The 22856-nt window shown below is 38.2% G+C and overlaps 2 protein-coding genes across 9 annotated transcripts in view; both read left to right on the plus strand.

Annotated features, from left to right (window-relative positions):
- CENPU (centromere protein U) overlaps positions 1 to 22856 on the plus strand; it is a 627562-nt gene that overhangs the window by 47750 nt on the left and 556956 nt on the right. The gene's annotated exons all lie outside the window — the stretch shown is intronic.
- LRP2BP (LRP2 binding protein) overlaps positions 1 to 22856 on the plus strand; it is a 31561-nt gene that overhangs the window by 1899 nt on the left and 6806 nt on the right. For 5 of the 8 annotated variants that reach the window (XM_082715748.1, XM_082715746.1, XM_082715752.1 and 2 more), the window contains 7 exons: positions 534 to 646; positions 3775 to 3888; positions 14938 to 15080; positions 15186 to 15291; positions 16616 to 16839; positions 18649 to 18823; positions 21329 to 21441. In XM_082715748.1, coding sequence (XP_082571874.1) covers positions 534 to 646; positions 3775 to 3888; positions 14938 to 15080; positions 15186 to 15291; positions 16616 to 16839; positions 18649 to 18823; positions 21329 to 21394 — 941 coding nt within the window. In that variant the 3' untranslated portion in view covers positions 21395 to 21441. Of the gene's footprint in view, positions 1 to 533; positions 647 to 3774; positions 3889 to 14937; positions 15081 to 15185; positions 15292 to 16615; positions 16840 to 18648; positions 18824 to 21328; positions 21504 to 22856 lie in introns of all 8 variants that reach the window. The other 3 variants (XM_082715750.1, XM_082715751.1, XR_014306799.1) reach the window with 2 other exon arrangements.

The following is a 22856-nucleotide window of genomic DNA, read 5'->3' on the forward strand; positions in this document are numbered from 1 at the left end:
AAGTCTCATAATTAGATTCCAATCCTGATTTTACTCTTAAGACTTTAGGACACCCTTCTGCAAAAGAGAAGCCAGATGTCACTTCTGTTAAAGAAAACAATGCCACACTTTACTTCAAATCGGCATTGAAAGCTACCACTTTGTTTCCATATATTTACAGATATTAAATTGGGAATGGCACTAGCTCATTTGATTAGAGTAGATCTAATTAACGCTCAAATTAAGAATTTCACTCATCCACAGGGTAGCTTTGCCTAAAGATCTGCACACAGACTGCAGTGCTCAAGCTCCCATTAGTAAACCAGGTGGGCTTGGAAACCAATAAGCATTTTATTTTATGATTATACCAGGTGCAGTGTTAGGTGCTGTCATCATCTTTTTCCCTTGAGCTAAGGAGGCCAGTTTTATAAATGAGAACCAAGAAGGAAACTAGTATAAACAGTGCCAGATGAGTTCTATATAATTCACGACTTCAAGAGTGGAAATTCATATCATAGGGATAAAGATGGAATTCTTTACCTTTTTAAAACCAGATCGTTACAGCCATGAGAATTTGGTGGATAAGGCATTGCAGCTCTTGAAGGAAAGAATAAGAAGAGGGGATGCTATGGCATATTTTCTCCGAGGCCAACTATATTTTGAAGAGGTATTATTTCCTGCTTGTTTTTTTTTTTTTTCTCATTTTTTAAAAATGTCTTTAAATTCAGTTTAATTAACATATAGCATATTATTAGTTTCAGGGGTACAATTTAGTGATTCATCAGTTGCATAGAAGACCCAGTGCTCATTACATCACTCACCCAGTTACTCCTTAATGTCCCTCACCCAGTTACTCCCTCCCCCCATCCTCTTTCCCTCTAACAACCCTCGGTTTGTCCCATAGAGGTAAGAGTCTCTTATGGTTTATCTCCCTCTCTGGTTTTTTTTTCTATTTCATTTTTCCCAGTTTTCATTTCATATAATGCTGTTGTAGGATCCTCATTGCAAAATTTCCTGTAGAGTTCCTTTATGCAGAGGGAATTCTGGTAAATTCCATAGGTATGGTTATGGTTATGGCTTTAAGTACAAGATTAAGGAGATATTTGACCTTCCTCCATAAAAGTCATTCTAATAAAAGTCATTTATAGGAGTCATTCCGGTATATAATGCATTCTCACATTAGAAATTAAAAATATCACTTTTATATTTTTGCCCCAAATAATATCATTTATAAATTCTTTTCATATGAATAACAACTAAAGATGCTGATTCTTACCTAGCACTTAGAGGCTTCATATGTTCCTCTCCAGAGGTAGGAGGGTAGCTGCCCTCTTTCTCCACATTACACTGAGGCATCCTGAGGCACAGATGTAGGCGAAACTGTGTAAAACATATAATATATATAACAGCAGTCCTTCATTGACCCCCACGGGGACATGTGGAAACGGACCAGCTGTCCCCAATCCCTTCACCACTCACTGACTATTTGGGCAGCTGTTAACCTCTATCCCACTTACCCCTAAATCTGGTTGCCCCATCATTCCTTCTGATGACAAATATTTGTTGAGGGCTCATCATGCACCTGTCACCATGAGGCTAGCATAGGTTAAGAGAATGATCTCTCAGCTCGGGGCATCAGGTATTATGATTTCTAGTACTTGTTAAACTGTGCAGCCTTGGACACAAAGACTTTACCTCTTAGAGTCTCAGTTTCTTCGTCTGTAAAAGGTGGGTAATGTGTGTTTCCTAGAGCCACTGTAAGGATGTATTCATTGTAGAAGTATTACTAACAGGGCCTGGCACCTAATATGTGTTTTATAGGTGTTAACTATTATGATGCTCAGTTCAGACCATATCATGATGAGGGGACCAGAATAGTCCCCATTTCATGAAACTTAGTCTACTAGAGGAAGGAAATAAATGAATACATCATTACAAATAAGAAAGAGTACTATGAGAGCAGTTAACTGGGTAAGTTAAGAGATTAACTTAGGAGAGGGTAGAAAGACCTGTGGTTAAAACTAATTTGAAGAGGGTCCCCTGGGTGACTCTGCTGGTTAAGTGTCTGCTTTCAGCTCGGGTCATGATTCCAGATCCCAGGATCAAGCCTTGTATCGGGTTCCCTGCTCAGCAGGGGGTCTACTTCTCCCTCTCCCTCTCCTCCCCCCTGCTGTTCCTGCTCTCGCTCGTTCATGCTCTCTCCAGTGAATAAATGATCTTAAAAAAAAAAAAAAAAAGAAAAGAAAGAGAGAAACTAATTTGAAAAAAATGAAATGAGCAGTGCAAACAGCCCAGTGCAAGTGCATCCCAGGCAAAGGGGAGAAAATGCAGTGTTTCAGAGATGAAGGCGTGCTCTGTGAGCTCTAGAAATTGAGACCAATGTGGTAACAAGCAAGGCAGAGAATGGCTTTAGATCAGCTTTGTTTAAATTGTAATAAGAAAACACTCAAGTGTCTTGAGTCCATGATGAACAGATTAGAAGGCAGGCATGAAACCAAGACCAGTTTAGGGGGAAATCATACTACTTCAAGCAAGAGAGGATGCTGGTCTTGACCAGAATGGTGCAGTGGAAGCTGGGTCCTGGATTTACTTTGGAGACACAAATAATAGCATCATGGACTGAAAAGTAGAGGAATGGGGAAGGTGACTATTGAGAAGATAGTCAAGAGTTCAGGTTTCATACACATGGTGTTTCGGATGTCCGTTGTCATCTATGTAGACAGATTTCAAAGTAGAAACTTACACATTAAGAGTCTAGGTCTCCAAGGAGAAGTCTGGGTTGAAAATATATATTTAAGATTTTCCAGAATGTAGATGGTATTAAAAATCACGAAAATTAAAAGGACCTCCTTTCTCTTTCTTCCTATAGCATATTCTAACTCTTCCAGCTCCCTCACATCTCGGCCAATCATTAGCCAGAAAGGAGAATGAGTCTTAACAGCTGGGTTATTAACTCATTATTATGTGTTCTTTAAAATCAGTATTTATTAGTATTTTGGTGCAGTTTTAATTGGTTTTGTCAATTTGTTGATTCATTATAGTTTATAAAAAAAGGATTTCAGTGGCTGTTGTGCCTTCCAGAAGTTGCTTTTCTCTGGTCTGCTCTCCCTAAGTAATAACTTTCCAGTTTAGTAACAGACTTTCTTTCCATGATTACAAAGGATTCAGTCTTTAGTGCAAGATATTTTCCCTTGTGGAGTAAGATATCAGCCCCATTAGTCCCTCACACCATAGCTTCAGATCATAGCACTGTTGAGGAGCCTTAAAACATGCAGGTTTCCAAAGGAAGCCTGGGAGAAAGATAATTTTAGAGAATTACATTTGTTGTTTCATGTCTTCTCCCTAGCTGGAGAACTGCAACCCTGGAGGACATGAACCATCCAAGTAGTGGATATTTAATGATAGTGAATATCCTGATGTTCACATTTTCTCTGATGCTCTGGCCCCAGCTCTGAAGTTTCTCGTACTCCAGAAGTGGTGAGGGTATATGGTAGGATGGATTCAAGAGGGCTGCGCTATCACTTCAAGAGAAGTTTGGCATATCCGAAAATAAGAGTGAAAGCAAAAGAGAAATCTCACCCAGATTCTTCCTGGTCACTCTCAGTTGCCATACTCACATCTATTTAATTGATTTTATAGTGCGCTATTGTCGATGCCATACTTGCAAATTCCATAAATTTGTTGCCGTCTTTTGTTATATTTGGTGCTCCTAGCCAGATTTAAGTGGGAATTAAGTATTTGGGATTACTTTAAGGTAATAATGAAAGTAATTCAATATTTCCTGGGAGCTTTTAGGGATGGTATGAAGAAGCATTAGAACAGTTCGAAGAAATCAAGGAGAAAGACCATCAAGCAACTTACCAGCTAGGAGTGATGTATTATGATGGGCTGGGGACACCTACAGATGCTGTAAGTTACTGTTTTGTTTACAGTCTCTAAAGATCTCATAGTTAACGGATTATTTGATAGAATTAAAATTCTATTTTAATAATATATTTCTATACTTATACTTTAATAATATCTATCCTTTTAGTATTTAAGGTATAGCAGTAGGCATTTTTACATTTATGTGAAACACAAAATTTCTTTTCACCCCCTCCTTGCTAATATTGACTGTCAATAACACTTTTGTTTTAAAATGTTTTCCTTTATTTTAAAAATTTATTCCATGGGGAAAGTTAGAAAATAAGCAAAATAGGATCACCAAATTCTACTGTCAAATATGACCCTGGTTATTATTTTAAAGTATATGCTTCCATGTATTACCCCCTGCAAAAAATTATATATATATATTTGTGTGTGTACGTTTTTTTCAAGGTAGGGCCGTACTATATATGTTTTTTATATCCTTTTTCTCCTAACAATGTATTTTGAATATCCTTCTCCTTGTCAATAAATATGATCTATATTATTATTTAAATACCTGCATAATTGATGTGTATCAATATTTTAGACCTCATTTATTTATGCATGCTTGAAGATAAAAGAAAGAATAAACTGAGCTATGAGGTTTGGAGATCAGTTTTATAATTTTTTCTATTCCTTATGGGCTTTATTATTTATTTATTATGTCTCCTCTTACAAGGAAATTTCACATACTATCAAATAAAGATTGGGAATTTACTTTTAAATTTTTCAAAGATGCTCAGAAGTTCATTTCTCTGTGTTCATTAGCAAAACTGCTCTATCCATAATGGTCTGTTAACAATTTGTGAAAAGTCACAGGCTTTCTAATCTTCACTTCACTGCTTATAAGCAGAATGGTCTTGGGGAGATTATTTCTGGACTCCAGTTTCCACATTTGTAAAATTAGGACAAATAAACCCAAGTTAGAGATACCTCTGTCATTTCCCCACACCCTTGGCCATCCTGGATAACTGATCACAGCCCCCTTAATAGTTGAATCCAGACATAGCGCAGGACTTTTATCAATACATAGCTTGAAGGTGACATTACCAATTCAATCCACTGGAGGCAGCACACAAAATAAAACCCGTCCATCTAACTCGCAAAGTTGTCAAGAGACTGAATAACTTCTAAAGGAAGGCACGTGTCTTCTTTCCTGACTTTGTGTTGTATAAAGTTAACAATGGGGACTACACTTTAATTCCTGAAATTCTTCATTTGTACTCTGTTGTAATCATAGCACATGAAATAAGTAAATGATGAAAAAAATGAATATTTCCATTAAATACAAGATATTTTATTTTAAACTATTTATAATTTAGCCTGTTAAAAACACAGTAACATGTCGAATGCAGGACTACATTGCCCTTACTGTGAATTGAACACAGTTGACCATAACCCTCTTGAAACATCTTCCTCTTGGTATCTAAGATTCTCTCCCATGCTTTAAAAAACTCTTACCATCATCTTCTACTGTTTGGGGGGTTCTTTGTTGTTGTTTTAAAGGTTTTATTTATTTATTTATTTGATAGAGCACAAGCAGGGGGAGTGGCAGGCAGCAGGAGGAGGAGAAGCAGACTCCCCACTGAACAGTGAGCCCAGTTCGGGGCTCAATCCCAGGACCCTGGAATCATGACCTGAGCTGAAGGCAGAGGCTTAACCAGCTGAGCCACCCAGGCGCCCCAACCTTCCATCAAATCTTGTTTGTGTCTGGAATACAACTTTCCCTCTTCATCTCTTCATAGCCTCCCCTGTCCTTTGCTAGCTGCTTCTCTCCTAAGTGTGAAGTATGTCAGAACCTAGGTCCCTGGGCACCTGGGTGACCATGCTCTCTCTGCCTGCCTCTCTGCCTACTTGTGATCTCTCTTTCAAATAAATAAATAAAATCTTTGAGGGGGGAAAAAAAAGAAGAACAACCTAGGCCTCTGCTGCCCCCACTTACTCTCTCAGCTCATCCTGCCCCATGGCTAACACTCCCTAGACTTCACAAAGATATGCAGATTGTTGTCTTCACACCAAAGCCTCCTGCTGAGATCCATACCACCAACTGCCTGTCTCTCCCTAGATAAGTAAGCATCTCTCAGGTCCTTTGAACTCACCTCTAGTTCACCTACAACCCCGATGCTTAAAACACACATAGATCCTACCACTTAAGACAGTGGCGTTTCTTTGTGCACTGGTACCGTTCATGGGGGTCATCATCATCAATGGAGTTGCCCTAAAAGACACAAAAGCAGCTTAAAAAATATCCGCCTCTGTTTTTTGCGCCGTGAGCACCTGCTCTACCATCCCCGAGGTGTGTACTCTTGTGACTTATCCAGCTCTAGTTTAGTTGGATTCATTGTATTCTTTACTCACTCCTTCATTCCACAAACATTTACAAGGCAGGAAGAGTCTGAGATGCTTGGGGAAGCAAAGGTCAGTACGAAGAGGAGCGCATAGTCTGAGGAAAACTACGAGTGCAGTTGTGAGTCCTGGACGGTGACAGGTGCGTGTGCTAGGCACAAGGCGGGACTTGTTTTCACAGAGCCGCTGACAGGTGCTGACGCTCAGGACACAAGAACAGCTCATAAGGTCAGGACTGGCATTCGGATGGAGGGAACAACATGAGGCTGAGTTGGTTAAACATCTCCCTTCAGCTCAAGGTCCATCCCAGGGTCCTGGGATCCAGCCCCAAATCGGGCTCCCTGCTCTACGGGGAGCCTGCTTCTCCCTCTGACCCTCCCCCCTCTCATGCGCTCAAATAAATAAGTAAAATCTTTACCAAAAAAAAAAAAAAAAAAAAAAAAGAGAGAGAGAGAGAGATCATCTGTCTCAAATTCTGCTATGGTGAGTTTAATGGAAACTGAGCACTTAGAATTAGGCACATTAAGATGAATCTCACTGGACAGACTGACCAGCCTTTGCAGTGGAATGGTAAGGGACGCAGGCCAAAGGGGGCTGGGGAGACTGCCGGGGAGAAGGCAGACAGAAGCACTGAGTTTTACCATAAAGCAGAACAGATGCATATGCAGTAACGAAGGGATCATGGCCTCGAGGGGGCATCCCCCCAGAACAGAGATGCCACAGTATATTTGTAAGTCGATACACGAGATCTAGTATAGAGGGAAAAAATGATGAGCTGGGTAAATTCACGGATTTGGTGTTTCTTTTGATTTTCTATTTTCTCAGTGCAGAAAGTGAAGCCATATGCTTGCTTCAGCAGTATGTGTACTAAAATTGGAAGGACAGAAAAAATTAGCATAGTCTCTGTGTACAAAGATGACATACAAATTCTTGAACCACTCCATTTTTTTTTAATAAAAATATAAAAATTTTAAAAAGGTGAAGCCATGAACTGAGAATGAGGGAAAGGGCAGGGAGCAGTAGAAGTGCGAAGACAAAGGATAAAGTCTGAAATCGTATCTTCTCTACCAGGTAAGTGGGCCAGATAATTGATGAGACAAATTGATAGTACTGTTTGCCAGGGCGGAGAGCTCGCTCTGAAATGTGTGATCACGAGTTTAAAGAAGGACCATGCTCAGCTGCTTGAGTGCAGCTGAGTAGGCAGAGAAGGCCAAAGAGGGAAACAGGAACAAAGACATGAGTATGGCCACAGATACAGAATCAGCTGAAAATATGGGAATTAAGAACATGAAGAAGTGGAGGAGCCAGAAGGTTAGCAGATTCAATGGGTTGGCATAGGGCAACTCCAAACAGAATGGCTCGAATGTGATTACATATGGAGGCCAGAGGAGCATAAAGATGGCCTCTGCAGGTCCCTCCTCACCTAGAGTGACACTGTTAGCTTGATTATACTCTTAACCTGCAGTAAAGGGCCAAAGAGCCCACTCTTAATTTTTATCGCTTTCTTTTATTAATTTCCCAAGTTCTTGATACTCATTTGGTCCAGAGGCTGACTGAACTGTATATACTTGGCGCGGTAGATTTGAACCGTTTTCTTCAGGGAGCATTCACAGGTCGTTATTACCCGCACAGAGATAAAGATCGCACACACTGCCGTATCTGAGGAAGCTACAAATGCAACCTGGAAATAGCACTGGGGGAAAACGGGTAAAGCAACCAAATTTTTGGCTGAGATAAAATTGTGGTGTGGACAAGTTTACCTATGTAGCCTTTCTCTTCCTGTTTCATAGAATCCGAAAAAGGTTTTTAAATACTTTCCATAGCATCAGGCAGTAAACACTGGAATGTAATTCAGTGCCAGACTGCAGGAGCTTATGAATTCACTGTCTCGGGCGCCTGGGTGGCTCAGTGGGTTAAGCCGCTGCCTTCGGCTCAGGTCATGATCTCAGGGTCCTGGGATCGAGGCCCGCATCGGGCTCTCTGCTCAGCAGGGAGCCTGCTTCCTCCTCTCTCTCTGCCTGCCTCTCTGCCTGCTTGTGATCTCTCTCTGTCAAATAAATAAATAAAATCTTTAAAAAAAAAAAATTCACTGTCTCTTGTCAGGCAGCAGCACTGGTTTCCCAGAGACACCAGTTTCCTAAGTCTTACCTCTAACCACTCCCCAGATTTAACTTTGTGTATTAATGTAATCAGAATCAAATTCCTTATGAGATTTTTTTATGGCATGTGGCAAGCTGATTAAAGAATTCATATGAAGGGGCGCCTGGGTGGCTCAGTGGGTTAAGCCGCTGCCTTCGGCTCAGGTCACGATCTCGCGTCCTGGGATCGAGTCCCACATGGGGCTCTCTGCTCAGCAGGGAGCCTGCTTCCTCCTCTCTCTCTCTCTGCCTGCCTCTCCAAATACTTGTGATTTCTCTCTGTCAAATAAATAAATAAAATCTTTAAAAAAAAAAAAAAGAATTCATATGAAGGAGCAAAAAGCCGTGGTACTTAAAGCAATGTAGTTTTTGGGTTTTGTTCAGGAATAAGGCAAAGAGCAAAAGAACAAGAGTCCAGAAACAGATGTACACAGATATAGAAGTATTTAGTACATCATAAAATTGCTATTTCAACTCAGTGAGAAATGGTGATGAAACAATTTGATTACCTTTTGAACTTATTTTCTAGTCATATTTTTTCTGATAGTTGCTCTAGAGATTACAGTATGCACTTTTAGCACAAGTTACATGGAGTTTATATAGAATTACTTCAGGTAAAACAAGAGAACCTTGAATAAGTGTGCTTTCATTTACCCACCCACCCCCAATCTTTAGTGTTGTCATAGTATACTTCTTAAATTTACATTATATTATAAATCCCCAAATATAAAAGTATAATTTTTGCTTTAGTCATATCTTTTTTTTTTTTTTAAGATTTTATTTATTTGTTTGACAGAGAGAGATCACAAGTAGGCAGAGAGGCAGGCAGAGAGAGAGGAGGAAGCAGGCTCCCTGCTGAGCAGAGAGCCCGATGCGGGCCTCGATCCCAGGACCCTGAGATCATGACCTGAGCCCAAGGCAGTGGCTTAACCCACTGAGCCACCCAGGCGCCCGCTTTAGTCATATCTTTTGAAGAAACTAGGAGGAAAACAATTAGGTACACATATGTATATGTATATATGTGTGTATCCTTTTATATTTGTTACATACTTACCACTTCTGGAACTCTTTATTCCTTCCTATCAACCTGTGTAGACATCTGGCACTATGTTCTTTTCCTTTCAACCTGAAGAATTTCCTCTGAAGGGCACTTCTTATAGTACAGTTTGCAGATAATGAATTATCTCTGATTTTGGTAATCTAAAAATGTTGTTAATTTGCCTTTTTTTTTTTTGCTAAATCAGGAAGACAGCTTTTATTTTTGTCTGCATAGCATTATTCCTTTTGGAACCAGAAGCCGTCTTTTCTTTTTTTTTTTTTTTTAATTAAATTTATTTATTTTCAGCATAACAGTATTCATTATTTTATCTGCCTTCACTTTTTATGAATTTTTTTGCTGGTCGAAGTTTTGCTTTTCCACATTTTAAAAATGCTGTTCTTGGGGCACCTGGGTGGCTCAGTGGGTTAAAGGCTCTGTCTTCGGCTCAGATCATGATCCTCAGGGTCCTGGGATCGAGCCCCACATCGGGCTCTCTGCTCAGCGGGGAGCCTGCTTCCTCTTCTCTCTCTGCCTGCGTCTCTGCCTACTTGTGATCTCTGTCAAATAAATAAATAAAACCTTAATAAATAAATAAAAATAAAAATGCTGTTCTCAAATCTTCTGGCCTTCATTAATTCCCATGAGAAGTCACTCACTACTACTATTGTTGCCCCTGCCATTTTTATTGAGATGTAATTAACATATAACATTGTATTAATTTAAGGTGTGTGTGTGCATACAAATACATATACATCACATCTTCTTTATCCATTCATCTATCTGTGGACATGTAAGTTGCTTCCATATCTTGGTTTTTTTTTTTTTTTTTAAGATTTTATTTATTTATTTGTCAGAGACAGAGGGAGAGAGAGCGAGCGAGCACAGACAAAGAGGCAGGCAGAGGCAGAGGGAGAAGCAGGCTCCCTGCCGAGCAAGGAGCCCGATGTGGGACTCGATCCCAGGACCCTGGGATCATGACCTGAGCCGAAGGCAGCTGCTTAACCAACTGAGCCACCCAGGCGTCCCCATATCTTGGTTTTTATAAAGAATTCTGCAATAAATGCAGAGACATATATATATTTTCAAATTACTATTTTCATTATGTTTGGGTAAATACCCAATAGTGGAATTATTCAACCATACGGTATTTCTATTTTTATTTTTTTGAGGAACCTACATACTGTTTTCCACAATAGCTGCACCGGTTTGCATTCCCACCAACAGTGCACAAATGTTCCTTTTTCTCTATATCCTCACCAACACTTGTTATTTCTTGTCTTTTTTATTTTAGCCATTCTGACAGGTGTGAAGTGATAGCTCATTGTAGTTTTGATTTGCATTTTCCTGATGATGAGGGATGTTGGGTATCTTTCCATTTGTCTGTTGGCCATCTTTAGGTCTTCTTTGGCAAAATGGCTATTCAGGTCTTGTGCCCATTTTTAATTGGGTTATTTGTGTGTATGACAGAGTTGGGTAAGTTCTTTATATATTTTGGATATTAACTGCTTATCAGCTATACTATTTGCAAATAACTTCTCCATTCAGTAGATTTTTGGCTTTTTTCTTTTGGTGTGGTTTCCTTCACTGTGCTACAAAAGCTTTTTATTTTGAAGTAGGCTCAGTAGTTCATTTTGGCTTTTGTTTCCCTAGCTTTATGAGACATTATCTAGAAAAATGTTCTAATGGCCAACGTCAGAGAAAATACTGCCTGTTTTCTAGGAGTTTTATGGTTTGAAGTCTCACATATAAGTCTTTGGGCCTTTTTATTTTTGTGTGTGGTGTTAGAAAGTGGTCCAATTTCATTCTTTTACATTGTAACTATCCGCTTTTCCCAGCAGCATTTATTGAAGAGACTGTCTTTCTCTCATGGTGTATTCTTGCTTCATTTGTCAGATTAATTGACCATATAATTGTGGGTTTACTACTGGGCTCTACCTCCTGTCCATTGATCTCTGTGTCTATTTTTGTGCCAATACCATACTGTTTTGATTACTATAGCTTTGGTAGTATACCTTGAAATCTGGAATTAAGATATCTCCAGCTTTGTTGCTCTTTATCAAGACTACTTTGCCAATTCAGGGTCTTTTGTGGATCCATGCAAATTTTAGTACTTTTTGTTCTACTTTTGTGAAAAATGTTGTTGGTATTTTGATAGGGATTGCACTGAATCTGTAGACTGCTTTGGGTAAGACAGACAATGTTGTCTTCCAACCCAATAGTGTGGAATATCTTTCTATTTTGTTTGTGTCATCTTTAATTTCTTTAATCAGTGTTTTATAGTTTTCACAGTATAGGTCTTCCACCTCTTTAGTTAAGTTTATTCCTATGTACTTTATTATCTTCTGTGCAACTGTAATTGGAAGTTTTGGAGTTTTTTTTAAGATTTTATTTTACAGTGAGCATGAGTGGGAGTGGAGGAGGGCAGAGGGAGAAGCAGATTCTCCACTGAGCAGGAAGCCTGACACAGGGCTCAATCCCAAGACCCTGAGATCATGACCTGAACCGAAGGCAGAGGCTTAACTAACTGAGCCACCCAGGTGACCCATGTAAATGAGAGTTACTTAATTTCTTTTTCTGCTACTTTGTTATTAGAATGTAGACATACTAATAATTTCTGAGTATTAATTTTATATACTGAAACTTTACTAATTTATGACTTCCAGTAGCTTTCTGTGGAGTTTTTAGGATTTTCTACATATAGTATCATTGTCATCTATAAACAGTGACAGTTTGCTTATTTAAAAAATGAATACTTCTTTTTCTTCTTTTTTTTTTTAATGTATTTATTTGACAGAGAAATCACAAGCAGGCAGAGGCAGGCAGAGAGAGAGGGAAGCAGGCTCCCTGCCGAGCAGAGAGCCCCATGCGGGACTCGATCCCAGGACCCTGAGATCATGACCTGAGCCGAAGGCAGCGGCTTAACCCACTGAGCCACCCAGGCGCCCCAATACTTCTTTTTCTTATCTGATTGCTGAGGCTAGGACTTCCAGTATTATGTTGAATAAAAGTGGTAAGACTGGACATCCTTGTCCTATTCCTGATATTAGAAGAAAAGTTCTGTTTTTCACCAGCGAGTAAGATGTTAGCTGTGGAGTTTTCATATATAGCCTTTATTGTGTTGAGGTAAGCTTCCTCAAACCTACTTTGTTGAGAGTTTTTATCATGAATGGATGTTGAGTTCTACCAGATGTTTTTTCTGTGTCTCTTGAGATGATCATATGATTTTTATCCTTTGTTTTGCTGATGTGATGTTATCACACTGATTTGTGAATATTGAAACATCCTTGCATCCCTGGAATAAATCCCACTTGATTTAATGTATTGTTGGATTCAGTTTGCTAATATTTTGTTGAGGATTTTTCCATCTATGTTCATCAGGAATATTAGTCTGCAGTTTTTTTATGGTGTCTTTGTCTGGTTTTGGTATCAGTTAATGCTAGCATCACAGAATGTACATGGAAAGTTTCCTTCCTCTTCTATTGTTTTGGAATAGTCTGAGGGGGATAGGTATTATCTCTTCTTTAAATGTTTGGTAGAATTTACCTGTGAAGCCATCTGTTCCTTGACTTTTTTGTTAGTGTTTTACTGATTAAATTTCATTACTAGTAATGTTCGGATTTTTAATTTCTTCTTGATTTAGTTTCAGAAGATTGGATGATTCTAGGAATTTATTCAAGGTTGTTCAATTTATTGGCATATGTTTATCTTTTCAAGGAACTAGCTCTTGGTTTCATTGACATTTTTCTTTAGTCTTGTATTTATTTCTGCTCTGATCTTTATCCTTCCTTCTACAAACCTTGGGCTTTGTTTTTCTTTTTCTAGTTCCTTTAGGTGTAAGGTTAGATTGAGCTTTTTTCTTGTTTCTTGAGGTAGGCCTGTATCACTACATAATTTCCTCTTAGAACTGTCTTTGCTGTGTCCCAATATTTGGGGATATTGTGTTTTCATTTCCATTTGTCTCCACATACTTTGTTGATTTCTTCTTTGCTTTATTGACCCATGGTTGTTTCGTATCGTGTGATTTAACCTCCATGTGTATTCCCCACCCTTTTTTCTTCTGATTTATTTCTAGTTTCATACTGTTGTAGTCAGAAAAGATGCACAGTGTGATTTCAGTCTTCTGAAATACTAATTATGTAGTTGTTCTTCTGTATTTAATGCGTCATTTTTATCTGGCTGCTTTCAAAATTTCTTTGGCTTTCAGCAGGTTGACTATGATGTATGCCTAGGAACGCTACTTTCTGTTTATCCAGCCTGGGGTTCACTGAACTTCATGGATCCCTTCTATTTGCAGTTTTTAAGAATAATCTCTCCAGTAGGGAAGGAAAAAGCGAAACAAGATGGGATCGGGAGACAAACCATAGGAGACTCTTAATCTCATGAAGCAAACTGAGGGTTGCTGTGGGGTGGTGAGGTAGGGAGAGGGTGGCTGGGTTATGGACATTGGGGCAGGTATGTGCTATGGTGAGTGCTATGAAATGTGTAAGACTGATGAATCACAGACCTGTACCCTCGGGACAAATAATACATTATAGTTTAATTTAAGGAAAAAAAAAGAATAATCTCTCAACTTGTGTGTCCTCTGGTAAACTTTCCAGTGTCTTTAAAAAGTTGGGGAGCTTTTTGGAACCTACTTTAAAAAGTCGGTTATTTTTTAATGTTTGCTCCAGATTTAGACATTGCGATTTGTGGAAGGATTTACACAATCACATCACTTGACTACCAGTAAGCTCCCTCTTACTATTAGGTTTTGGGGAAAAGGCAAATACCCATGTGACACATTCACAAAAATAAATCCTTATAAATTGGGACTCACTAGAAGGCAAACATCTTTATTTTCTATTATTGTGGTGTTCAGCCAGCAACAGAACTTGGAGAGAGCAGTGAAGGATGAAAGCTAGAATGTAGTGTATAAGCAATGTATTTGATGGTCAAACATTTTCTTTTTTGGAGTGATGTTTGAAAATTTGTGTCTGATGGATTTCTGGAGGGCGCAGTGTCGTCTTGTGCTCTTTGCGACTAAGCAGGTATCATATGAAGATTAGCATATTGGATGTAAATTATCACTGAGCATACTTGGTGTGCTTAAAGAGAGAAAACAGTGTTTGGGGCTCACAAATGTACTCTAATTATAAATGTGGAAGAAGTTACAGATATTCCTGTACTTTGATAAGTACTAAAAACTGTGCCCATGCAGAATAAGGGTGATAAGGTAGGAAGGAGGAGAGAAGAAAGGAAACCATATTGAAACATAATGCAACTCTGAAAGCTATAGAGTGAGGGAAATGCCTTCTATCCTGGAACTCTGGGAACGCCTACTCAGTAGACGGATCTCCCCTCCCTCCCTCCGTCCCTCTTTTCTTTCCAGCTCTGCAGACTAAAGCACAACCATCCTGTCTGGGCACAGAGTCATGAGAGCAAACATCATGTCAGAGGGTGAACACTTTACAGTATTATTGGGAGAAAGAATTTAGTTTGGATAAAACTAAAAACTAGGGTTTTTTTGTTTGTTCTTTTCCTTTGTGGAAGGAAAAAGGAGTGGAATATATGAAGAAAATTGTTGATTCTCCATGTCCCAAAGCAAGGCACTTACAGTTTGCAGCTGCCTACAACCTTGGAAGAGCTTATTATGAAGGGAAAGGCATCAAACAATCAGATGAGGAAGCTGAAAGGTAGTTTTACCTGAAAACAAGTGTTTATTTTTTTTTTATTTTTTATTTTTTTTTTTAAATCAAATGCTGACACAAAGAATAACTTGCCTTGCCTTTCTTTTTCAGACTGTGGCTTTTTGCTGCAGACAATGGAAATCCTAAAGCTAGTGTGAAGGCTCAAAGTATCCTAGGATTGTATTATTCAACAAAAGAGCCTAAAGACTTAGAAAAGGTAACACTGATCTATTTGTCTTTAATGCTAGCACCACATGTAGATTAATATTTTGCTATTTCTTTTTTTTTTAATATTTTATTAATTTATTTGACAGACACAGATCACAAGTAGGCAGAGAGGCAGGCAGAGAGAGAGAGGGAGGAGGAAGCAGGCTCCCCGCCTAACAGAGAGCCCGATGCGGGGCTCTATCCCAGAACCCTGGGACCATGACCCGAGCAGAAGGCAGAGGCTTTAACCCACTGAGCCACCCAGGCACCCCTGCTATTTCTTTTTTGAATGGAGGATGGTAAAGAATGAGTGTTTACTTTTAAAAATCTCTTATAATTCTTTAAAATGTAAAGTTCACATTTTAGTATCTCAAAGCTCATTTCATGCTTTACTCATCTCCACCTCTACCAAAGGAGTCCACAGATGTGTGAGAATTTTGCATGCTATAAAAAGCCACACACACAAAATATTATTATACCATGAAAGCTAAGAGAATCCTGAAATATAGCCCAAATCCTTTTACATGTGAATAAATTAATTTGTCCTAAGAAAGTTATGATGTTAATAAGTAAAATACAAAAAAAAAAAACCACCCCCAAACCAAAACCAAAACAAAAGCCTAGTAACAAATCAAATCAATTTAAGATTTTTACAGAAATACAATCTCTTTAATCATCAATCACTGAAACATTTTCAAAGAAATCCTATAGGGAGAAGGAAATGTAGAGCCGAGTCCTACTTGTAGGAGGCATTAAGGACAAACTTAAAAGAAACACATAGCAACCAAGACCCACTTTGGATAACTGAACAGCTACTTGGAAATAATTTTTTGAACTAATTTAAATTCACTGCAGTTGCACATTGAGCACATGTGCTCGTGGCCACACATGGCTTTTACCTTGGTTGCCTCTGATCTCCATAGGCGCCATCTCGGAGGTCCACCTGGACCTGACTGCCCTTCAGCATTGGCAGCTCTCCTCTCCCTGCAGGGCCTCATGGCAGGTGTCTCAAAGCCCAGCAGACACTTACCTCCTACTCCCTACCCTCCCAGTCCTTCCTCTGGAAAAATGAGAAATCGTGAATCCTGAAACAGCTGCAGTCTGGACTGTGGCCTAACCTACACGGTGGGTAGAAGACAGGTGGGCTCACCTTAGCACTCTCTTCTAGGTATGTGAAATTAGGACCAACCTGAAATATACTCAAGGTGCTAGAACTATTCCAGGAGATTAATTAATGCTACTACCTTATAATGAGAGATTTTTTTTTCTTTCCAGTATTCCCTTATAATTCTGCCTGGTGAATAATAAATAAATGAAGTTGTGTTTTTTCTTAGGCATTTTATTGGCACTCGGAAGCATGTGGCAATGGAAATCTGGAGTCCCAGGGTGCACTTGGATTAATGTATTTTTATGGACAAGGCATCCGCCAAGATACTGAAGCTGCCTTGCAGTGCTTAAGGGAAGCAGCAGAACGTGGAAATGTCTATGCTCAAGGGAATCTCGTGGAGTATTACTACAAAATGAAATTTTTTACCAAGTGTGTTTCATTTTCCAAAAGGTAAATAAGCTGGATGGACATATTTACAGTAAATGTTACAGAGCATTTACTAAATGTTCTGTGCCAGGTCTGTTCAATAGAACTTGCTGCAGTACTGGAAAGGATGGCTATTGAGCACTGGAAATGTGGTTAGTGCCACTGAGCGCTGAACATTTCACTGCATTTTAATTAATTCAAATAACTACGTGTAACTAGCAGCTACCTTATTGAATAGTATAATTCTATGCCATCGGTCTTCAGGATTTCAGCGCTATTTGCTCTATATGCCAGCTGCATCATCCTCATCAACTTTAACTTTTGGGGGCATCAATCTCCTTTTTAATAAAGAAGAAAATGCTTCGATAGCATTTTAAAAATAGTGTATATAAAGTACTTAACATAGTTTAGCATATAAGAAATGCTTATTAAATACGTTTATTTCTTCTAGACTCTTCAGCCACATGTTCTAGAACTGCACAGTTGCAAGATAGCTTGATAAGATTGTACAATGAGAGTAATGGTTAAAAAATGTCAACATTAACATCTTATAAAATATATGGAGATTTCTCTTCTTTGAGCCCATGTGCTTTCCTACATTTATTTGCTCATAACTTACAAAAAGTAATGTACCAGGAAAAACAAACCTGGATGTCTTCTAGAAAGGCTATAAGGCCATGATGATGTGTTTCCCTCCCAATAATGCCTGACTGAGCCACTCCCTGGGCCCCCCTCTGGCCTCGCCCAGGGTGGGGCAGCCATCTACAATGTAGGATGAAAGAGCTGGTTCCACCCTTCATCCCCCAATATCATGGCTTCCAGGCAGCAGGCCACTTCCATAAGTGACTCTTAATCTCACAAAACAAACTGAGGGTTGCTGGGGGGAGGGGGGCTGGGAGAAGGGGGGTGGGGTTATGGACATGGGGGAGGGTATGTACTACGGTGAGTGCTGTGAAGTGTGTAAACCTGCCGATTCACAGACCTGTACCCCAGGGGATAAAAATATATGTTTATAAAAAAAATTAAAAATTAAAAATTTTTTTTAAAAAAGTGCGATTCTCGAAGTCCCCAATCTTCAAGTACCCATCTGGTTAACACCAACACTTTAAATAGTTCTTAAAATATTTCAGACTTTTCATTATTATCCACATTCCTATTCCCCATAATTTTACAGGTGACATTGAGTTGAGTAGCTCACATTCTCACACAACTCTCCATGCTTGTGTCAGAATGATAAAGGAGGACTTCTTTTTATTGCCCATTTTTACCAAAGAGAGATGTGTTAGTTACTTAGTATGTTTTCTGATCCTATGGGACTTAGTGCAAATTTAAGGTTAATGTTTGAATAAATGACCCAAAGAAATAGAAAATGCCTTTTTCCCCATTGTTTGAATCTGCAAAGTGATATTGAGTTTAAAATATTAATATTACAAGAAAAAAAAAGAAACCTTTTGGTTATTAAGTCTGACAAGTATTATCACAGAGAAGCTGTGACATAACCACTCTGGTAGTTCCTCTTCCCCTGGTTTTATTTTATTCTATTTATTCTATTATATATAAATTATACATATGTATAATAAATTATAATAGAATATATAATGTATAAATTATACATATGTATAATTTATATATGACATCTAAATGTATATGTTATATATAAATATTCTATTATATTTACCCTTCACCAATAACAAACAACTTAATCCTCAAACGGGGAAAAACTGGGAAATCACTTTGGGTGCAAGGAATATTGTATCTCTGAATATGTCATTTGTAAAAATGTAAAACTAAAGTGATGTCTTTTTATAATTTCATAATTAAACATCACAACAGGATTGCTGACTATGATGAGGTTCACGACATACCCATGATAGCCCAGGTCACGGACTGTCTCCCAGAATTCATCATCAGAGGCATGGCCATGGCATCTTTCTACCATGCCCGATGCCTTCAGCTTGGCTTGGGTATCACAAAGGATGAAGCAACAGCTAAACACTACTATTCTAAAGTAAGTAAACCTGAGAATCTATATGAATGAACCCAAACAGATATTTCCAAACTGGTAGTTAAGCCTTGAACATACTTATGGATTAGTATTTTTTTTTTCCTACTTAACCATTGTGCAGACAACCTGTCTAGGAGAGGTTGTCAGACACATGAATTGTTTGCAGATAATTCAACAGATTCTTATTAGCATAATTGAACTAGATGATGGAAGTCCCATTTTGATGCATATTATTCCCTCTCACTCTGCTACTCTACAGCCTAAGGCCCAGCACCGAGAGAGACCTTAAAGCTAGAATATTCATGCCTTCTTCCACGTTGAAGTGTGAATCTACTCTCATTTTAGTACCTTAAAGATACGTAGTTTTTTAAAATGTTATGTATGACATCTACCACACTTAGGAGGAATATTCATGAGTTTGAGGTAATCAGTTGAAGTGAGACTTTTCCTGTTTGATTTCATGTGATGTAGATTCCAAACGGATTTCACCTCTAAAATCAAGCAACTTAAAAAGTGGGAATGAGGTGGGGAAAGGGGGACTCATGAATAGTAACTGCAAGAAAATTTTTTAAAAAATAAATATAATAAAAACTGCATGCCTTAGGTCCATGACATCCATCAAGTCCAAACTAGAATTATGTCTTCTTAAAATTTATAAAGCAATTCGTGGGGGTACACAAGCTGTTTACCTGGAGCAGGGGAACAAAAATCCTTTGCCTGAATCTGACCATAGGATCGTAGTGGTTCTCAAACTTGTCTACATTAAAATTACCTGGGTGGGGGGCGGCTTTGCGGCTCAGTGGGTTAAACATCTGCCTTTGCCTCAGATCATGATCCTGGCTCCCTGCTTAACAGGGAATCTCCTCTCTCTCCCTCTGCCCCCTATGCCATGATGGTGCTCTTTCTCACTCTCTCTCTCAAAAAAAGTAAAATCTTTTTAAAAATAAAAAAATAATAATAAAAATAAAATAAAAAATAAAATAAAATCACCTGGGGATCTCTTAAAAATTCCAAAGCCCAGGTTATTTCAGAACAATTAAGTCATGAGCCTTCCAGGGGACTCCAATGTGCAGGCAACTTTGGAAACCCTAAATTGTTTCAAATTAAAATTTCCAAAGTATTAAGGCCATATTGACACATAAACATAGGAACACAGTACACAAAGACAACTGCTGTTTGAGAGATTTACCACTACACCATTCTACCAGTAAGAAAAACTGTTGTCTTGGGCGCCTGGGTGGCTCAGTGGGTTAAGCCGCTGCCTTCGGCTCAGGTCATGATCCCAGCGTACTGGGATCGAGTCCCACATCGGGCTCTCCGCTCAGCAGGGAGCCTGCTTCCTCCTCTCTCTCTGCCTGCCTCTCTGTCTACTTGTGATTTCTGTCTGTCAAATAAATAAAATCTTTAAAAAAAAAAAAAAAGAAAAAAAAGAAAAGCTGTTGTCTTTAAATTTTTAAAAAATCTAAATGCTCTGTATTATACCAATTTCCAAACCAAGTCAATTTCAGATTCTGTGGTATCCATCATGTCCTTTCTAAATAAATATAAGCAGAGAAAATTCTGGGTCAAAAATATGCTGATATGTGGTATATATTAATCCCAAATAAAACAGCAAAACAAGCAGACTGCAATCTTAAAACTATTTTGCACATGGTGGGAGATAATACCCCCATTACTCAATTTTGGGCATTGTATTTTACAGAAGATGATTTTTAAAAATGAAGAAAATTCAAAAGTAGCATGCCAGTGAAGGGTCTGGAATCCTGTCATATGAGGCAAATGCCAACTACTTTGCCTCTCTGGGTCACCACAAAACCAGTTTCATATATTCTCCTAGGACCCCTTCATTGATTCTAAAGTACACAGAGGGACATTTCAGCTTAGTATAAAGAAAAACCTAATACAACTGCTTGTGAAATAAAAACAAAAGTCTTCCCTATAAGATGGTGACTTAGCAACCAAGCAAACCAACTGTCATGGGTCCTGAAGGAAAAAGGAGTCAGGTGTGAATGAGATAACCTCCGATGTCTCTTCCAAATTCTTGACTTTCTGTGCAGTTACATGCACTATTACTTCTCGCTATTTACTTTATCATAATAAAATGTTATTTTAAAATAAAATTATCATAGAGTTGCTGCTATTCATATAATAAGATAATAGCAAGTTTGAGGCCAAATGCTAATGCTTTCCATGTTACTTATTTTAATAATTCATAACCTAGAACACTATCATCAGTGTGTAAATTCCCTTGATTGTTTCACACTCATAAAATTTTCTCTTTCAAGTGACAGTAACAATAACATGGTTATTTTCAGTAAGATCTTTTTTTTGCATAGACTAATTTGAATTTCTTTTATCAAGAAATCAAAATAGAAATGTGTCATAACTAAGAAATTCCCTTGAAATTCACTGTAGTTCTTAAAAACAAACCTAAAACTTTAAGTTTTAGTAAGACCTTAACAATTCAAAATGTATCTAAATTACGGACTTTTTATCTTTGACTTTCAGGCTTGTCGTCTCAATCCTGCATTGGCAGATGAACTTCACTGTTTACTTATTCGTCAAAGAATTTAGACCATAATGGATTTCAACAAAGATCGTCAACCCTAACACCGTAGAATGTGTGTATTTTTACAGGAGCAACGTTTGGTTATCTTCTGCACCCCAAGTTACATTATCCTGGGTATTTTACTAAAGAAATGTTACCTTCATTCTTAAATCTCTAATTTTGCAACTTGAAACCCAGCTATAGGATCAAATTGCAAAAAAAGTCCTTAGAGATCCAGCTCTTAGTTTACAGACTGGCCGAGATAACATCAAATATGGAAAACCATTCCATAAACAAATACCTCTTTCTTTTCTTTCAATAGAGTGTCTAAAAGACTTAGTGTAGTCTTCTTAGCTATAATTCCTTCAGATATATGCTGCAAACATAAAAAACACCATTTTCAAGTTTAATTCATTAAATTTCTTTGACCCTTATTTAGTTTTCTGAATTTTGGACAGATTATTGATTTTAATTTGCTGTCATTTAAAATTTTTAAGATGCACTAAACTAATATGAAATAAAGAAATTTAAAGAAATTTTCAAATAATGTTTTTAAATAAATTTGTGTAGCATTTATACTTTTTTTTTTTTTTTAAGATTTTATTTATTTATTTGACAGAGAGAAATCACAAGTAGATGGAGAGGCAGGCAGAGAGAGAGAGGAAAGCTCTCTCTGCTGAGCAGAGAGCCCGATGCAGGACTCGATCCCAGGACTCTGAGATCATGACCTGAGCCGAAGGCAGCGGCTTAACCCACTGAGCCACCCAGGCGCCCCAGCATTTATACTTCTAAGAAATTAAAACTAAGACTGCACTAAGTCTTTTGGGACATCTTTTATTCTTAAAAGATATTCTTATAAATAATTGGTTAATTTATTAAAAACTTGAAAAAAAAGTAAGTTTTAGAATCTTGCCTCTCCATATCTCCCCTTAAAGATCTTAAGGAGTAAAACCACTGCTATATTCCTGATAAGATAACCAGTTAAGCTAGATGTTTCTTTTTTTTTTTTTTTTTTTTTAAAGATTTTTTATTTATTTATTTGTCAGAGAGAGAGTTGCGAGAGTGAGCACAGGCAGACAGAGTGGCAGGCAGAGGCAGAGGGAGAAGCAGGCTCCCTGCCAAGCAAGGAGCCGGATGTGGGACTCGATCCCAGGACGCTGGGATCATGACCTGAGCTGAAGGCAGCTGCTTAACCAACTGAGCCACCCAGGCGTCCCAAGCTAGATGTTTCTTTGTGCTTAGACTCATTTTCTAGGTTTAAAAAAACTTAGATGCATTTCAAAGCAAGATAAAATATGAAAAAAAACTCAAGTCATCTATCAATATAAGAACAGTAAATATGCTAAAAATTTAAATTAGCAAGAGGCTTTCCTTACATTAATGAGATCTGTGAAGACAAAAGTTAATCATTTAAATAGTACCATCCAGATGGAGAAGATGGTGTAGCAGTGTACATCTGTGAAACAAACACATTGGAAACAGTGTCTT

The sequence above is a fragment of the Mustela nivalis genome (genome assembly GCF_964662115.1).
Source record: "Mustela nivalis genome assembly, chromosome: 20".
In the NCBI taxonomy this organism is placed as follows: domain Eukaryota; kingdom Metazoa; phylum Chordata; class Mammalia; order Carnivora; family Mustelidae; genus Mustela; species Mustela nivalis.